The sequence below is a fragment of the Linepithema humile genome, chromosome 5 (assembly GCF_040581485.1).
Source record: "Linepithema humile isolate Giens D197 chromosome 5, Lhum_UNIL_v1.0, whole genome shotgun sequence".
Taxonomy (NCBI): Eukaryota; Metazoa; Arthropoda; class Insecta; order Hymenoptera; family Formicidae; genus Linepithema; species Linepithema humile.
This window is the reverse complement of record NC_090132.1, coordinates 14,396,131-14,417,089: the sequence shown is the minus strand read 5'-3', so window position 1 is coordinate 14,417,089 and position 20,959 is coordinate 14,396,131. Positions and strand designations below refer to the sequence as shown.

Sequence of the window (20,959 nt, the reverse complement as noted above, 5' to 3'; positions counted from 1 at the left end):
TTCACTTTTTGTATACTATGGACACTTCTTTTAAATAAATAACGGCTAATCTACCGGTCCACTGCAACCTCTATAACATGATTCACAACAAGTCCAATACACCACACTTTTGCTTAACTCTTATGCATTTGCGGTTTTTTTCAATATTGTACTTTTAAAAAGATGCGTACGTTTTAATTTTATTAATAATGGATTAGCGATTTGTAATATTGAAGAAAGACTTATTTAGGCAGAAACGCTTGTTATCATAATATACAAGGTGTTCCAAAGTTCGCGGCCCAACCGTCGTGTACAGATAGAGCGGGTCAAACTGAATAAGTAAGTCCTTTACCACTTTGCGAAATTTTCAATAATTAATTAGAAAATAATTAATAAAGATCCGCCAATCCGCGCAAGTATTCCCCGAGCGCCGAGCGCGCGGTGAGTAGGACCCACCCAGCATAGCATAATACAAAGCGCGGCAGAGCGGTGGGAGAGACGCTCTCTTGGCTAGCTATGCACACTACACACGAGCGGCGCGTGACATAGAAATTCACGCCGCTCTGCCGCGCTTTGTATTATGCTATGCTGGGTGGGTCCTAGGGCGGTATTCATAGTCCGTTCTTATATTCAAAATTGTCTTAAGCACGGACTTATATTCGCTCTCTTCGTCACACATAGATTGTGTCTGACGAAGAGAGCGAATATAAGTTCGTGCTTAAGACGATCTTGAATATAAGAACGGACTATGAATACCGCCCCTACTCGCCGCGCGCTCGGCGCTCGGAGAATACTTGCGCGGATTGGCGGATCTTTATTAATTATTTTCTAATTAATTATTGAAAATTTTGCAAAGTGGTAAAGGACTTACTTATTCAGTTTGACCCGCTCTATCTGTACACGACGGTTGGGCTGCAAACTTTGGGACACCCTGTATAAATCAAATACATGTACACTAATCAACATTGACTCTTTCGTTTTTTTTTGTGATTTATAAGAGCCTTGAGATTTCAAATTTTTAATCAACTACATTTTAATATTTTATATATTTTTAATATATTATATAATTTAGAAATGTATAACTTTTTATAATGTTTTTGTAATATATACAATTAAAACAACTTAAAATTAACACTCTAAATAATGTACGTTTAAAGTCTGTAGTTACGTAATTGTAAATTACGGGAAATTTCAAAATTTTTATTTTAATTTATTTTTAGAAAATTTTAAAAATGTTTACAAAAATATACAAAAATTGTATTTTTTACCAAATAATTCTTACCTTAAAATTGTTTTTTAATACCTAAAAGTAGACATTTTACAAGATAGTAGAGTTACTTATTCTTACCACTTGCAATGTTCAAATTACATGTATATAGAAAGTCAAGAAGAATAATTTCATTTCCATTTTCTTCAACTTCTTCTAATTCGTCCATAAGTGCTAATGATTGTTTTACAAATATATTAAATTCGCCTTGTAAGTTGTTTGGAGTAAAAAATCTTTCCACTATTTTTCGATGTGAGCTCCATAAAGATACTGAAATAAATATACACAAAAGAATAATTTAAAAAAAGTTATTGATCCATTATATAATATTAACCACTTCTCTGTGATATTTCAAGGTAAATATAATAATACAGTTCGAATATATTCGGGTAATTCAGGGAAGTGGGTATGAAAATAATAAAGATAGGACAGAAAAAATCAAATTCCACAAGAGATTTACAGTCTTACTGTGGAATTTGATTTCTTCTATATATATGTACCCATACAGCACAAAACATTGCATTTACATTGCAGCAATGTTACAATCTTGCAAGTTGCAATGTAATATTGTTGAGAGATTATTGGAACATTGAATTGTAATATTTCATGAGAATGTGATAGCAACATTGCAAAAACATTACAAGAGCAATATTCGGTAATCGCTACTCAGGAAGAAATACAAGTCGAAGAAACGTCTAATAGTCATCTAATAGATGTCTATAGACGATGTCTATTAGACGTTTCTTTGACCTGTATTTCTTCCTGGGTAGTTCGTTCGTTTACCGGTATGCGACGCGCGTTGCAAAATCTATCTTGTATTTAAGTTTTAGTCATGATGATATAAAACTTCCAAAGAGTGGCTAGTAAGATCAAAGACCTTAGTAACTATTTTTATCAGTTAAATTTTTCTGATACGACCCTAACACAGGGAATTCAGATATTGAACTGATTGTTCAGAAATCGGACAGATAAAATGTCCGAATAAATAAAAATATATACAACATTATTCTAAGATTGCAATAACAATGCATTATTGCAAATTTATTACATTGCAATATTACTGTAATATTTTGTTACAATCTTCCTAAAGGCGGATATTTTAACGTTGCTGCAATCCCACAGCAATGATGCAACAACATTTTGCACTAAATTTGCAATATTGCAACATTGCGATGAAAGATTGATGCAATGTGTATGCAATCCCACATAGCAAAGATCTCCCCAGGACATCCCAATTTGATCGAAATGGTCCCAGTTTGATCCAGAGCAAAACGTTATAAACGTAGGATTACCTGAGGAAATCGCGTGTAGCATGTCCTGTGGATATCTTATGTACGATCTCCGCAGGACATCCCATTTTGATCAAAATGATCCGAACGATACAGATCGATAATAAATAGTTATTCGTAGGATTTCCTGAAGATATTTCTAGTACAAAAAATATACGTACATTAAAATTGCTGTCTCTTCAAATTTAGCAAAAGATTTATTACATAAATATTTTTTAGTAAGACATTTTTTTGCTTAGTTTGAACAGAGAACAAATTTAATTTTGTGTGCATGCGTAGACACACATATAACATACAAATATAATTTTAATCCGTCCATTTGTTAAGATCAAAGTACAAGTATATATAGAGAAAATATTTATTTCTATTATATGACGATACTAGAACTTGGTCATCGAGTTCTTGGTTCGAGAAGTCAGTATACAGGGTGTCTCAAAAATTTTGACACAGCGGCCGTATGCCGGTAGAGCAGACCAAACTGAACCGAAAAGTCCTCTACCATTTTACAATTTTCACAAGGGTTAAAGAGATATTAATTATCAAGAGACACGGCAGTGTCTCGCGCCAAGTTCACGCGCAGCGCAAGACCGACCGTGTCTCTTTACGCGAGACCGAAAGTTGAGACGAGCCGAGATTATCGGATCTCAGTAATGCCTGAGCCGATCGATTTAAAAATAGGCTCAATCGATAGCGCATACCCAAAATATATAATAAAAGTATGCTTGTTTTTGCTCTATATGCTGTATAAATAAAGATATTAAAGTCTAAAGTCGAAATGTCATGAAAACTATGAAAATTATTTCAGTCGTCTGGGATGTACTTTATAAATTCTTGCCGATAGATGGCTAGTATCTCAGATGTACACATATCGGCATGTATCGCCGGCAACGCATGCGCAAGCCATGTACATGCGAAGCGCGGAGCTCACATGTAGGTACAATGTGACTTGCGCATATATGCGGTAATCCTTCCATTCCTGCGGCTGCTGCTGTTTGTGTATCAAATCTGACCACACAGCGGTATACGTGTGTGAAGTAAAATATATGTAATACTCCTACATTGCTGATTGTGTTTGAGAGTTTCGAAAAATATTACGGTGCGGATGATATTTGTTTCTCACTCTAGAGCAGACTCTGTGCGTTGTGCGCAAGCGTTGTACCTATACATATATCCCGTACGCAGGCTACAGACGTCGCGCACGTGCAGAACGGCCAAATCGTGATAATATAATGTAATATCTGCTAGTTTCTATTTTTCATTGTCCTTATTGTCAGTATAAATTGTGAACATGTTAAAAATAATTATATATATATATATGTAGTATTTTGTTTTTAAATAACTAATCAAATGAATAATACGTACTAACATATTTAATTAATTATCTAACTCATGTACTCAATGTATTTGAATATCGTTTTTGAATGCCACTTATAAATTGCAAATTTAATTTAACTATGTAATACGAGTTTGTAATTCTATTTATAACAACTATAATTAAATTATTTATTAAACTGAAAGAGATGATAATAGGTCAGGGTCTAATAGAGACTAAATGAAATAGATAATTATAAACGTAATATATACAGGGTGTCCCATTTAACTTGAGACAACTAAATATTTCGAAAAATAAGCATTGTACGAAAAAATGTTCCAAATAAACTTTTAATATTATCAAGGGGGACGTCTGCCTGTGTAAAAATTAACTTGCCGCCACCGCCTCTTGGAGGTGGGGCGGGTGGCAACTTTGAAATTTCAAATGGGAACCCCCATTTTTTATTGCAGATTCGAATTCCTTGGAAAAAAATACGTAAGTTTAGTCCGAGACATTTTTTCGAATCGTGATAGATGGCGCTGTAATCAGTAAAAATTAGTTTTTGCCATTTTCTCTCACCATCGCGATGCTTTATTTCGGTGAGTCCCCTCGCCTCTCACTATTCAATTACAATAAATGCTCGAAATGATGACTTTCCATTTCGATGCATTTATTAACTCGAGCTTGGAATGCTTGTACACATGTAGAAAGTGTATCTGGCGTTATTTGTGCGTAAGCATATCTAATACGTTCCACCATGTTTTCTCGAGTATTTGGTACTTTTGTATACACTTTTTCTTTAAGGTAACATAAAATTATTTCAACTTTCAAAATTATTTTAAAATTATTTCAACTTTTTTCTCTAAAGATAAATAATCCATTATTTATTTGCCGACATAAAGAACGCGTCCGTAAAAAAACAAGTAGCTAGCGTACGTATTACTGAAATTTGACTTGACTTGAAATTTAAAGAATCCAGTTATTGAAGAATTGTTCTGACTTAATTTCTTTCATTTATTTTGTTTCTCCTTTTCAGTATTTTCAGTATTTCAGAAATTTACTACATATGTAGATGCCTCATAGTTTTGGTACGCTAGCTACTTGTTTTTTTACGGATGCGTTCTTTATTTCAGCAAATAAATAATGGATTATTTATCTTTAGAGAAGAAAGTTGAAATAATTTTGAAAGTTGAAATAATTTTATGTTACCTTAAAGAAAAAGAGTATACAAAAATACCAAGTACTCGAGAAAACATGGTGGAACGTATTAGATATGCTTGCGCACAAATAACGCCAGATACACTTTCTACATGTGTACAAGCATTCCAAGCTCGAGTTAATAAATGCATCAAAATGGAAAGTCATCATTTCGAGCATTTATTGTAATTGAATAGTGAGAGGCGAGGGGACTCACCAAAATAAAGCACCCCGATGGTGAGAGAAAATGACAAAAACTAATTTTCACTGATTACAGCGCCATCTATCACGATTCGAAAAAATGTCTCGGACAAAACTTACGTATTTTTTCCAAGGAATCCGAATCTGTAATAAAAAATGGAGGTTCCTATTTGAAATTTCAAAGTTGCCACTCGCCCCACTCCCAAGGGGCGGTGGGGGCGGGTTAATTTTTATACAGCCAGACGTCCCCCTTGATAATATTAAAAGTTTATTTGGGACATTTTTTTGTACAATGCTTATTTTTCGAAATATTTAGTTGTCTCAAGTTAAATGGGACACCCTGCACAGAGAAGAAAATGATTGGATTGAAGCTGATAATGCTTCAATTAGAAAAACACAATGGCCTAGAAACAATATAATACTTATAGAATTTTGTATTTTTGTAACTTAATTAATTAAAGAGGACCGTCGTATGCTGTATACTGAAAGTACGACTGGGGTGATAATGGGCCGTCTTTAGCAAAATCTAACTGATATTTCATTATTTTAGCCTTAAAAAACACTGTCGTATATATATCATTAAAAAAAAATATCTATCGATTACCTTTTTTTAAAAAAAAGGTAAAATAAAGGTGCCAAGTACACGCTCTTGTCACAATCAAAACAAATTACTAAAAAAAAAGAAATAATATCTCAAAAAATAACCTTTTCAAAAAAAAAAAGGTAAAGAAAAAGGCGCCAAGTACACGCTCTTGTCACAACCAAAACAAAACAGTATTGTTTTACATTTAAAAAAAATTGCCGTATATATTAAACCTATCAAAAGACCAGTCGTATATATTACCCTTTCAAAAAAAGCTGTCGTACATATTAAAACCTTTCAACAAGTAATGCTGTTGTGTATATTAAAACTATAAAAAAATATGATATCAGGAAATGACGCCAAGTGGGATTAAAGAACTATGAAAAAAGTTGTACACTATTTCTATAAAACTCTTCTATAAAACTCTTTTATAAAACTTTTGTACATAAAGCTGTCGTATATATTAAAAAAAAATCTAAAAAAATGCTGTTGTACATATATTATTATATTGCATACTATATTTCACCATATTTTACATATACTATACTATATATATTATATATATTATTACATATACTATACGATATATATATTATTTATAATATTACATATACTATATATATTATAAAAAATTAAACTCATAAATAAAAAAAATTAAAAAAATATTTAAAAAATAAAAATATTTTAGCAAAAAAAATGTTAAAATATTTAAAAAATTTAATTAAAATAAAAAAATATTTATTAAAAAACGCAAAAAAACTTGGCGTTGCTACAGTAAACTACATGTTAACTTACATGATGTCAACTTATTACATTATGTCAATTAATCGTCAATTGTTATATTATTACTAATTTTTTTGCTTTATAATATTTTGAGGTGTAGCAACGCCAAGTTTTTTTGCGTTTTTTAATAAATATTTTTTTATTTTAATTAAATTTTTTTAATATTTAAAAATTTTTTTTGGTAAAATATTTTTATTTTTTTAATATTTAAAAAATTTTTTTTATTTATGAGTTTAATTTTTTATAATATATATAGTATATGTAATATTATAAATAATATATATATCGTATAGTATATGTAATAATATATATAATATATATAGTATAGTATATGTAAAATATGGTGAAATATAGTATGCAATATAATAATATATGTACAACAGCATTTTTTTAGATTTTTTTTTAATATATACGACAGCTTTATGTACAAAAGTTTTATAGAAGAGTTTTATAGAAATAGTGTACAACTTTTTTCATAGTTCTTTAATCCCACTTGGCGTCATTTCCTGATATCATATTTTTTTATAGTTTTAATATACACAACAGCATTACTTGTTGAAAGGTTTTAATATGTACGACAGCTTTTTTTGAAAGGGTAATATATACGACTGGTTTTTTGATAGGTTTAATATTGTAACGATGCAGCCCGCTGCATCGTTACGGCTACGGACCGTCCATCGTCCGTAGCCCACCAAGGGCGCATCGCGCGCCGATAAATTTCCTATCAAAACAGCGGCGGTCAACCGCCGAAAATCCCCCACACCCGACCGTTCCGAAATTCCGTTTTGTGGGGGACTCGCCGCCGAAACCGCCGATGCTTGCCGATTCGAAACCATTCGGCCACCAGCCGGGTATAAAAGAGGCCCGGCTGAACGTCTTCTCACCAGACTCCGTTCGCTGATCGACAGCGAACAACCCTGCTACGAGCGTCCTCGTAGTCCCGACCGAGCATACTCGGACTCTACACCTGTGCCAGCACACGAGTATCCTCGTGTACCGCCGAGCGTCCTCGGTATTCTTTGATTCCAGGATACGAATATATTCGTATACCCGCCAAGCGTACTTGGTTCCTCTAGGCCACCGAACTTTGTATTGCGGGCATTTCCGCATACCTAGCCAGGTCGCTGTTCTAAATTCCGTCTTCATACGAGCGTCCTCGTACTCCCGCCGAACGTAATCGGCAGCCTAAGTCCGCATACCGCGTTTATTCGCCGGGATTTCATAATTGTAATCCGTCCGGCAGGCAAAACCGCGTCGACCAATCCGCGCCGCCGAATAGTCCGCATCGATCTACGATCGAACAGACTCGCGATACTACGAACGCACTCACCGACAAGCGCTCCGTCTTGTACCAACCGTTGCGACACGATCGCCCGCGCTTGCGCTCTCACCGACCGCACCAAGACGCCTCACGTCACACTAAATAATTATTTCGCCGCCGCTCAAATAATTATTTCATTATTATTTTCACGTTGCTTTCGCTTTTATTTTGCGCCGCTTTAAAATAATTATTTCACCGTTGCTCAAATAATTATTTCGCTATTGCCGATACTTCGCGTTTATTCTCACGTTACTTTCGCATTTATTTTACGCCGCCTTACATAATTATTTCACACAACCGCCGCTCAAATAATTATTTTACCAGTAACGATACTTCGCATTTACCTTCACGCTACTCTGTATTCATTCCACGCCGCTTTAAAGAACTATTTCGCTATCACTTGTTAATTATTTCACCGATATTTGGCTATTGTGTATGCTATTTCAAATTCATCTTGCACACGCTTCGCATGTATGCACGAGCATTGAAGCAGATCATTCGAGACAAACCATATCTACATCTTTCTGAATAAACACTATTTTTGTTACATTTATTATAAACGAGCATTTGGTTTATTTGACACACCCCCAACCGACCGAACCTGGATTCCGGCGAGCTACTCCGCGTCCGCCGAAGCTCACACGGTTTCAATATATACGGCAATTTTTTTTAAATGTAAAACAATACTGTTTTGTTTTGGTTGTGATTAAAGATTACCGAATGCGAACGCATAGCTGAGATACGACCGCCTACAGACTACGGTCGCTAGGCGCGCGGCGTGCGGTAAGCGGCAAGCGACAAGCGGCGAGCGGGGAGCGACAAGCGGCGAGCGGGGAGCGGCGAGCGGGGAGCTTGTCGCTCGCCGCTTACCGCACGCCGCGCGCCTAGCGACCGTAGTCTGTAGGCGGTCGTATCTCAGCCGTGCGTTTGCATTCGGTAATCTTTAATAATTAATATCTCGTTAACCCTTGTGAAAATTGTAAAATGGTAGAAGACTTTTCGGTTCAGTTTGGTCTGCTCTACCGGCATACGGCCGCTGTGTCAAAATTTTTGGGACACCCTGTATACAGTGATGGAAGAAAGTTTGTAGATATTTGACCGTAATGGTCAAATATCTTGGAAAATAATGATTATGGAAGAAAATGATCAATACAAAAATTTTAGTATATCAAGTGCAAAAAAAAATATGCAGCTGCATGTTGCAAATTACATATTTTTTCTTAAAAGCAACAATGTGTTTTCTTTATATCAATTGATTCGTCTCATTATTTTATGCATAAAAGTATTAAGGTAAGATTCCCGAAAATTGAATGTTTTACAAGATATTTTGTATTTTATGTCAAAATGCTGTAACTTTCAAGCCTTATAACTCGAAAAGTATTTAATGAAAAATAACTTCATTATAGTGTTTCGGAAACGTCTTGACACCAGCTTTAAGAATATGTAATAGAAAATAGGAGTTTCCATTTAAGATTTCAAAGTTGACCTTGTTGCGGTGTCCTTCAAGGTCACATGAAGGTCATTTCAATATAACCATATAATAGATCACTTAATATACTAAAACTTTTGTATTAAACATTTTCTTCCATAATCATTATTTTCCAAGATATTTGACCGTTACGGAACTTTCTCCCATCACTGTATAACAGCGCTCGGAATTAGTTGCACATTTTGGGCCGATTTCCGAGACGACGCCTTCTGTTCCCCCACTACCGCCTAGCCGCTGGCGGCCAAGCCGCCGATAGCTCTGGCGCAGGAGCGTTTTATATAAGAAATAGGCTGGGTTGTTGAGGCACCTTTCAGAAAATAGTAATATTTTCTTTGTTACATAAATAATGTTTATTTTCATTAATAATTAAATATATATATATATATATATATATATTATGTATTAATAAAAATAAACATTATTTATGTAGTGAAGAAAATGTTACGATTTCCTGAAAGATGCCTAAACAATCCAGCCTATTTCTAATATAAAACGCTCCTGAGCCAGAGTTATCGGCGGCTCGGCCGTCAGCGGCCGGGCGGTAGTGGGGGAACAGGAGGCGTCGTCTTGGAAATCGGCTCGAAATGTGCAACTAATTCCGAGCGCTGCTGAATAAGATTACCGCTTTTTGATTACCTAACCTTTCTCGGATCGACAACGCGAATCGAATTCTAGTGTCGTAGATCGGTGAACATTGAGATTAACACAGGCAGTGAAGTGTGAGTTTTGTGCTGTGATTCTCCCTTAAAAAACGGAAAAAGGCGCATAAGCGATAACATATAAGGCGTCAGGAACTATTAAATTGACAGATAATTATTAAAATCTAAAATTATTATATCATATGCAGGTCATCTTTCTATATATATCATAAATAAGGTTATGTTTGAGAGATGTTGGCTAGTAGAACACCACTACTACAAATTTTATTTATATATTTTATATTAATTTTTGTGCTATATATATATATATATATATATATATATATATATATACCCACAAAACATAAAACATACAGGCGATGTTACATTTCGGCAATAATACTGCAAATTTGAAACATTAAATAAAAATGTTTATGAAACTTTTTGTAAACATTTAAAAATATCATTGCAATTGTAACGTTCACGCATTCGTTCCAGAAATGTTACATTTTGGCTGTTATTTCGATAATTTGGGATGTTAGAAAAGAAATATTTAGCAACATCCAATAAATGTTTCATTTGGGATGCTTAAGTTGTAATCCCTAGTGAAAAATATTCTCAGAATTTTTCATAAAAATTTTCAGATTTTTTACAAAAATTTTATAACTTTTTTAGAAAATTTTAAGATTTGTTATATGAATTGGCACACTTTTCAGAAAAGTTCAGAAAAGAAATAAAAATATATGAAAATATATGAATAAATTCATTATTTCTCAATTTTCCAGATCTGTATATATTAAAGCCCGTGTCCACGATGCAAGAAATTGGTTCGAGTTTTTGGCCCAAAATGGTTGGATTGCTTCAAGAAATGTGTAACCAATCAACTTGCTGTTTTTCCATAAGAACTTCAATTTCATTGGCTATACATTTCTCGGACCAAGAACTTGGACCAATTTCTTGCATCGTGGACACAGGCTTTTAGAAATATCAAATATTTTTACAAGTTGAAAAATATACGATTTATCAGCTTTTATTTTTCTACCTTATGAATGAATAATTTTATTGTTCCCCTTAGGGTTACAAGCTTTTCTTCTCGCCATACATTTCCTTACATCTATACTTAGTTTATACTTAGTCTATCCTTAATCCTATCTTAACCTAACCGCCTTTTGGAGCAGGAGCGTGAGCCATATGTGCCCACCCTCCTCCTCCCCTACCTATACACACACACATCTCGCCTCTGGGACTTCCGTTTCCATTGCTTTGTACATCATTTATGTCCAACTACTTCGCCCCTTCTCCCTCCCTCTCTCTCTCTCTCTTTCTCTCTCTCTCTCTCTCTCTCTCTCTCTCTCTCTCTCTCTCTCTCTCTCTCTCTCTCCCTTTTTCTCTCTCTTTTTCCTTTTTCCTCTCTCTCTCTTTCCTTTTTCTTTCATGCATCTCTCTCTCCTTCACACATTCTCTCTTCCTCCTCCATATTTCCTTCCCTTTCCTCCTTCCCCTTTCTTTCTCTCTCTATCTCTTTCATCCACCGTTCCCCTTCTCCCTCCTCTCCTAATACCCAGCCTACCGCCTCCTGCCAGCTTCCTCCTCCTTCCTTCCACTCTCTACACTCCTCCCATACGTGTTCCCATGTTTCCCTCTCTCCTCCACATAATCTGCATCTCCTTTTTTCCTCCTCCTCCCAGTACCTTCCCTCCCTTACTTCATTCCCCAACCTGAATCTTGCCACTCTCTTCCATCTGCTTTCACCCCATCCTTTTTTTAGATAATCCGGTATCCCTTCCCCTTTTACTTCCTTGTACCATCTACTAAACCTCGATTCACTTATCTTTTCCCTTCTTTCCTTTCTCTGTTTCTCCTTGTCCCTCCTCTCTAATTCCTCATACCTCGCCTCTCCCTTCTCTTTCTTCTTCTCCACCTCCTCAATTGATATCTCCCTTTCCTCTAAGAACTTCCTCCTTTCTTCCTCCCATTCCGATCTCACTCTTCCCTCTTTGAATCTCTCTTTCATCTCCTCCCTACATTCCCTCGCTAACTCACTTCCCCTCCCCTCATCTAATCTTTTTTCAAACCCCCACGCCCTCCTTCCCGCTCTTCCCCTTAGTTTCTCCCTTTGTAGTTCCTCTCTCACCAAGTATCCTGGCGTCCTTGCCTCTACTCCCAGTACCCATCTTAAATATCTCTCCTCTGCCCTTTCCATTTCCTCTCTCTCCTTCCACCCCCATATCTCTACCCCATACCCCATCACCGTCCATATCAATTTATCAAATAACCATAACCTTCTCCCCCAATCCTTCCCGAATCTTCTTTTCCCTATCCCCCATACCTGCCCCATCACCGTTGTCGCTTTTCTCACCCTCTCCCTGATCTGTGCCCCCTGCCCTCCGTTTCTCTGTATTATGTATCCCAGATATCTAAACTCCTTCACCTCCTCAATTATCTTCCCTTTCCATCTCCATACCTTTTTCCTCCATCTCCCTCCCCCCTTTCTAAACCTCATGATCTTCGTCTTTTCGGTGTTCAGCTCTAAATTCTTCCTGTCCAAATATCTTTCTAACCTTTCCATCATGCCCTTCATCTCCTCCTCCTCCTCTGCTATCAAAACCATGTCGTCTGCATATGCTAAGGAGTATATCTTGCGCCCTCTTAACTTTACTCCTCCCCATTTCACTTTCCCCATTTCCTCCTCTATATCTGCTAACATTACATTAAAGATTAGTGGGCTCAATGGGCACCCCTGCCTCACTCCTCTCGCCGTCCAAAAGTTCCCCCCCTCCTCCCCTCCTACCCTTACTTTACTTTTCGTCTCCTTCAACACCTCCTCCACTCTTTCCACCAACCCTTCCCTTACCCCTCTCTCTCTCATTGCCCCCACTAATATTCCCCTATCCACCGAGTCGAATGCTGCCTTTAAATCTATAAACAGCGCCGTCATTTTTCCTTTCTTTTTTCCCAGCTGTCTGTTCACTAAATAATTTAAAACATATATATTGTCTAATGTCCCCATCCCTTCTCTGAAACCTGTCTGACTCTGTGGTACTATTCCCTTTTCTTCCACTTCCCTCCTTAGCCTCTCTGCCACGTTATTGTATATATCTTGTAACATGAACTCATTAATGTCACCCCTCTGTAATCTTCCACTTTCTCTCCCTCTCCTTTCTTTCTGATCGGCACCACTACTCCCTCCTTCCATCTCTCCGGCCATCCCTCCCCCCTCCATACCCTGTTACACCAGCTCCAGACCCACTCTTCCACTTCTTCCCCTCCATATTTCCATGCTTCTCCTGGTATCCCGTCCACTCCCATTGCCTTCCCATTTCTTAGTTTTTTTATCGCCTCCTTTATTTCCTTTCTGCTGATCTCTTCTTCCTCCTCTCCCTCCCCTCCTTTCTTCCTTTCTCCCCCCTTTACTACTTTTCCTTCTGTCCCCCCCAGTAGCCTCATGAAGTACTCTTTCCACTCCTCCATTCCTATCCCATCATTTATCCTAGTTCTTCTTTTCCTTTCTCTATTTACTATTTCCCACACCTCATTCTCCCTTTTTACTTCCCTTGCTCTTTTTTCCCATCTTTCATTTTCCTCTTTCTTTTTCCTTTCACACGTTTCCTTATATTCCTTCTTCTTCTCTTTATACTCTTTCCCTTCTCCTCCTTTTCTTCTCCATCCTCTTAACTCCCTTCTTGCCTCCTTCTTCTTTTCCTCACATTCTCTGTCCCACCATCCCCTCCTCTTCCCCTCCTCTTTCCACGTCCCGCTCCACTTCCTTTATCGCCTCTTTCATCTTCCTCTCCATCCCTTCCCATTCTACCCTCATTTCTTCTTCCCCCGATTTTAACCCTTCCATCCTTTGTTTGAACTTTTTACACCCCTCCTCATTCCATACTCCTCTCCATATTTTTCCTTTTTCCCTACTCTCGTTCCTCTTCCTTTTTTGTCTTTGTCCCTCTCCCTTAACCCATACCTCCACTGGCTGGTGGTCTGACTCTATGTTGTCTCCTATCCTTAGCCTTTTTATCTTCCCCCTCGTATCCTCATCTGCTATTACGTAGTCTATTACCCTATTCCCTTTTCCTCCTGTGAACGTGTACTCCCCCTCCTCCTCACCCTCTATGCATCCATTCAGTATTCCCCATCCTCTTTCCTCCAAGAACTCCACCATCACCTTCCCCTCCCTATTCATCTTCCTATCCTTCGATTTCCTTCTCCTTCCCTCCCCCTTCCCTCCTTCTTCCTCTCCCTCTTTCCCTATCTCTATACCTCCTCCCTCCTCCCCTGTTCTCGCATTAAAGTCCCCCCCAATTATTGTACTCACTTCTACCTCCTTTTCCCCTACCCACTGTTCCATGCTCTGTAATATCTCCTCCATATTCCCATTAACGTATACCCCCACCACCCTCCATTTATGTTTTCCTTTTTTTATCCTTCCCACTATTATCCCTTCTCTCTCCGTTACTATTTTCCTCCCTTTGTCCAACATCTCTTTTCTTATCCCCATTACCATCCCTCCCATCGCCCTTCCTTTTTTATTTTTTCTTTCCGCCATTTGTACTCCCCACTCGTATCCTCTTGGTAACTTTTCTTTCACCCTTTCCCACCCTTTTTTATCCATCCATGTTTCTATCAGTACTATTACATCCCATTTCTTTAGTCCCTCCCAGAATTCTTTATCCTTATTTCCCACCCCTGCCACATTCCAGAAGGCTATTCTCCACTCCCTTTCCCTCCCGTCCTCTCGCCTCACCTTTCCGTCCCTTTCCCTTCTCTCTTCTATCCCATGCTTCCCTCCCTCCCCAATCTCCCTTCCCCCTGCCCCCCTACTTTTGTGCACCCTTTCCCGTCTCTTAGCACCTCCTCCTCCTCATCCCACTTCCACCATTGCCCATTTATTCTTACTCTCCCATATCTTATCCATACACTTTTCCCTTTCCTTTCCTCTTCCCTGGCTATCTCCTCCAATTTCCATCTCATCCTCCTTTCTTTCCATGTCCAGTCCTCTACTATTCTTTCCTTTCTACCCTTAAGCATTTTCTTTCTCTCCCATATCTCCTTCCTTTTCTCATCATTCTCCAGCCTTATCCCCACTATCTCTCTTCCTTTTTCTCTATCCTCCGCTATCCTCCATATCTCTTCTATCTTTACCTTCGCTTCTATAACCTTCATTAATTCTTCTACCGCTTCTTTCCTTTTCCCTTCCCTTACCTCTATTCCTTTTATTACCAAATTCCTTCTCCTCTCTTCCCTCTCTTTCCTTTCCATCCTCCTTTCTATCTCTTTTATTCTTATTTCTATTTTTCCTCCTTCTCCCTTCCCTTCTTTCCTTCCTCCTTCCCTCTCATTCTCTCCGTCTCTCTCTATCTCTTCTATTCTCCTTTCCAATCCCTTTATATGCCTTTTCATTTCCTCCCTCTCCTCCCTCCACCCCTCCTCCTTATCTCTAATCTCTTTCATTTCCTTCCTTATGTCTATTATTCCCTCCTTCACTTCTTCCTTCATCTGTCTCATTTCTTCCTTCCACTCCTCCAACCCCATCCTCATCACCTCCTTCATTACCCCCTCCATCTCCCTTTTCCATTTCCTCATCTCCTCCTCTCCTTTCTCTATCCCCTTCTGCTCTCCTTCTTTCTTTCCCTCTTCTTTCCCCGGTGACCTCGTTATCTTCTTACTTTTACTAAATATGCCTTTCTCCTCCTCTTCCCCCTTTTCCCATGCCTCTTCCCTCTTCCTCTTCCACATCTCCTCTATACACCCATAACTTCCGCGTCTAACTCTTCCCCCTCTCGCTTCTCTTAATTTCTCTTCCATTTCCAATTCCAATTTCCTTTCCATCCCGCTATGTCGCCACCTATCACCCTCACCTATTACCTTCTATCTTCTATGTGCTCCTCGCTCTTTCTCCTAATCCCGATCGTGTCCGTCTCTATATCCTATGTTCTATGCCTATCTATACAACTTCTTTTCCCTTGCCCTTTCCCTTTCTCTCTTTCACACCCTGCGCTCCCCCCACTCACACCCACTCTCTCTCACCTCCACTCTCTCCTCCACTCGCTCTCACTCCTCCTTTCACTCTCCTCTCGCTTCCCACGTCACTCCAAAAATTTCTCTCCACGCCACGTGTCGCACTCTATCGCACCGGAAACAGAAGTCCTCTTTTTCTACCTTATCTTTGAATGCATTTTATTTAGCAATGTAAAAACGTGTCATTCTATATTTATTTTCTAGTAAATATCGAACATAGGGCGGTATTCATAGTCCGTTCTTATATTCAAGATCGTCTTAAGCACGAACTTATATTCGCTCTCTTTGTCAGACACAATCTATGTGTGACGAAGAGAGCGAATATAAGTCCGTGCTTAAGACAATCTTAAATATAAGAACGGACTATGAATACCGGCCATAGAATGTCACGTTAACATACATGTTAATACATGTTTTATTCTGTGTTTGACATCCAATGAAAAAGATAGAATAGACCCAGTAAGCAAAAAATCATTGATATAACGTTATTTTAACGATATTTGGTAATATGTAACATTGTTAAATATGTAGGTTTTAACGTTCTAATCGGCGTCATTATAAACAAACTTTGTCACTGATTTTAAGGTTTCAATAACGTTGAAATGGGAGTGTCTTAATATTACGAATAATGTTGTGCAAATGTTTTTTATAATTTTAATATAATGTTTTTCATATAACATTAAATAAATGATTAAATTTAAACTTACTTTTAACCTTATTTTATCATTATAACAACATTGACACAATATTAATATTTTATTATTTATTTCATATTCTTAGTAAATACAAAATACAAAGTAACATAACATCAATGTTATAATTTTCCACTCAATAAAGTTCTCCATGCAATCACTTGCAAAAATCAAAGATATATGAGATTATAAATGCACGTGCTTGCACACACATCACGAAGCTGCCGAGAAGGATTACACATACGCTGCGTTCCGAAATTCACTGCTGCCAGTGCTGGAAATTTATAGTTCATATCATGTCACATATCTTATAGATTTTCAGTATTGGCAATGCATAAGTGGCATTTGTATTTGGTTCATCTGTTTCATTTTTATTCATTGCAGGTGGATTAGATATATCGAAAAGTGTTGGTATGGCGTTTGGTTTTAATTTTCGCCAATTATTGCTCGACCAGTCTTAAACTGTGATTCTTCAAAATGTTTCTGAAATAAAAAAACTGCTTATAAGATAAATGTCCTTATTGATTACAGTTATTCATATTTATGTAATTTCAAACGGTGACAAATCTAAACTACACTTAAAAAAACGATCCATGATTCTAAACAAACAGAAAAAGCTACGTAAATTGGAAATTTAAGAGAATAAACTTATTTCACAGAGGCACGATGATTTGGTTGGTGTCCAAGACTCTCTGCGGAGATTACGTATCCATTGCTGTCGACGAACATCATCCGTAAGAAACAAAAATAATCGAGCGCCTTTTTCTGTTCTATTAGTACAATTGACCGCAACGCAGCAAGGCATTTTGTATCTTTTTTTTGTTCACAGTCGGATAATTAAAATACACGTAAACACAGAGTTCGAGCAGCTTAAAAGCCATAACCTAATCATCATAAACTTCTCAGCTCAGTGACAGAGGCGAGAAGGCAAGGAGTGGGGGAATGGAACAAAAATGGCGGAGACGTGAGCAGACGTGAGAATACTAACGTTTTATAGTGCCATAATAATAGGGCTTTCTCTCGCAAAGAATTTTGACATTACTTATCTGCAAACTTAATGTTAATTACATAAATATTAATATCGATTATTTTTACTTTTTATATAATTTTATAAAATAGTTTTATAATATTTCTTTCTTATAAATTTAATATTAAAATAATATAAAAAAAACATTATAACAACACAAAATCTTTATCATTATAACGTTATTTTAAACATAAGATTTCATCAAATTAAAACTATTGTAACTATGTTGAACTTGCAGCAAATAGAAGTGTTAAAATAACATTGAAAACAAAGTTTTAAATAATGTTTTAAAAATATTTTTTTGATATTTAAGAAAACTATATTATAAAATAATATATTTAAAATATGTATACAACATTATATCTAAACATTATAAAAATTTACATAAAATTAATATTTCAGAACGTTGATTTAATGTTTCTTGCTTACTGGGGAAATATATACTTGCGTTAATTTGTACCGTTAAATGAAATGTACTCAAAGGCAGGGCAAAATATGGAAGCTGATAAATCGTAAATTTTTTTTAGAAATATTCCGTTAAATAGAATACAGAAAAATGTACCTTGTTACAACACATACTCGCATACATATACATTTAAAAATTCTATAAAAAATATATAATAATTACAAATATTGAATTTATTACATTTCATACATAATAAATATAAAAACCGCTTATGAAATATAAATTGTAATTATAACATATTATTGGCAAAAATAATTTTCATAATAATTATTATTATAACGCTTGCAGCTATACAGCTATCGAACATTATTACATCAGATTCCGTAATCTTAAAAATCCCGGCTAATAATTTTTTTTTTTTTTTTTAAATAATTTTCTAAAAAATGTTTTAAAAATATGAATAAATAAGAAATTTTTTCTTAGAATTTTTCATAAAATAAAATTATAAAAAATTCTTAAAATTTTCTAGGAAATTATAAGATGTTTTTTCACCAGGGATGATAAGAGACATTACAGCAATGTTACAATAATGACGTTAATAAAACGTGTATTGTAAAACATTCCATAAACGTTTCACTTGGAATGTTTTTTTGTAATGTTCGAAGACATGTTCTCTGCGTTTGCCTCTCTATAGTTTGCCGGTTGTTCCTCGCTCTGCATATGAGCAGGCTATTATAGATTATTTTGGTGCTTGTTAGGCTACACTGGTTTTATAATAAATATGGAAGCAATGACTGTTGATGACGTTCGAGATTCGTGTCATGTAAATACATATTATATATATATTGATTATTTTAACAACATAAAATGCCATAACTTTACAGATCATAACCTCAAAAACCATGTACGTTACGTTAATGCCCGATTCCACCAACGTAGATTAACTTTAATCTCGGTTCAACTTACTCTTCACCTTTTTCTAATTCTTAGAACTAGAAAAAGATAAAGAGTAAGTTGAACCGAGATTAAAGTTAATCTACGTTGGTGGAATCGGGCATAAGTATGAAATGCCATAATCTCAAAAACCACGTGTTGCGTTTCATGCAAATGATTGTAATTTCGGTGAAGTTGTATTATATTCGCGTAGACAAATCAGTGCTTTTTTTATCAATTCAATAATAGCAATACTAATATAAAATTAAAACAATAATAATGGGTAAAGTAAAAAAGTGTTTTGTTACAAAACGCCATACAAGACGAATAAAAAAAAAAAATTAATACACATCTTGCAATTGAATCAACAGTTAATACAGACAAATAATTTGCCTGATAGCATAAAAACAATTATTAATACAGATGTAGATACTGCAAATATAGACAATGACAAACGAGAACAATTTGAAAATCATTATAATGTGATTCCCGAGATAATTCTTTAAAAAATTAAGATTGAACCATTGAAATATATCGATGTAATCGAAAAAAATAACTTAGATAGTTCTTTATCATTTGAAGGTCTCTGTAATAATCTTATTGATGTAAATGATTTCGCAGTTAAGAGGATGCTGGAGTTCTGTTTTACCACATGAATGCTGTATTTTTCCTGACTTTTTTCTAACAAATACAGCTTTTTTCTGCCTGCATAGAATTAAAAATCCTTTTGCAAGATTAAAGAGCACATAAAAAAGGAATTCGCGTTGGTCGAAAAAATTCGGAAAAATAAAGTTATTTATAACATTAATTTTTATTGACATACTCTTAGGATAACATGTCTTTTAGAGCTATCAATTTTAGCTTTTTATAAAAGTTTAACAATTTTAATACACCGAATAAGAGCAGCGCGAATTGCGGACTGCAGAATAGAATGTTATGGAACCATTAAAATTGGGCTGAAAAGTCTAATGTAAAAAATATTCTTGTCCGACTATTTTTACATACGTGTGCGTCCAATATCGGTATAACAGATGAAAAAATAACAGAAGATTAGTTCCAGGATAATATCAGAGAGGCGCTATACAATAATATGCGAATATATACACGCACCACACATACGCATACACAATACATTCATACTTAGATTATGACTTATGCCGATAATATCACTCTCATTTTTAGTTCCATCGAAATGATGGCGCTTTCGCGTCGGAGTTCGTCAGGCACTCCAGCATCCTCTTAAGGGGATGCTGGAGTTACCGGCCGGACATTATATTTTTTCGAACAAGAATATCTTTTTATTGGTTGCATAGAATTGTAAATTCTTTTGCAGGATTAAAGTGTACAGAAAGACGGAATTCGGACTGCTCGACTTCATTCAGAAAAAAAGAATTAATAACAAAATTTGTTTCTATTCATTAATTTCTATTCTGCTCTTAGGATAACATATTGTATAGGGCTATCTATTTTTGTTTTTTATAAAAGTTTAACAGTTTTAAGACGCTGAATAAGAGCAGCCCGAATTGCGGACTGCAGAATAGAATGTTATGGAATCATTAAAATTGGGCTGAAAAGTCTAATGTAAAAAATATTTTTGTCCGACTATTTTTACATACGTGTGCGTCCAATATCGGTATAACAGACGAAAAAATAGCAATAAATTAGTTCCCGGATAATATCAGAGAGGCCCTATATAGTTCTTAGTGCTATCTGTCATATACATCAGAATCTTTTAGGTTAGTGTGCGTGTGTAGTTATGTGTGTGTATTATGTGCTAAGAAACCTGACTGAAGATAGGTTGAAGACACTCCAAAGGATAAAAAA

The 20,959-nt window shown here is 36.0% G+C and overlaps 1 protein-coding gene across 2 annotated transcripts in view; it reads right to left on the bottom strand.

Annotated features, from left to right (window-relative positions):
• Positions 1 to 20,959, bottom strand: part of LOC105669032 (cytochrome P450 4C1-like) — a 46,181-nt gene that overhangs the window by 8,069 nt on the left and 17,153 nt on the right. The window contains exon 4 of one of the 2 annotated variants that reach the window (XM_067356251.1): positions 1,328 to 1,516. The exons of the other annotated variant lie outside the window; for it this stretch is intronic. Within the exon in view, the coding sequence (XP_067212352.1) occupies positions 1,328 to 1,516 (189 nt within the window). The remainder of the gene's footprint in view (positions 1 to 1,327; positions 1,517 to 20,959) is intronic. 2 annotated transcript variants of the gene reach the window in all.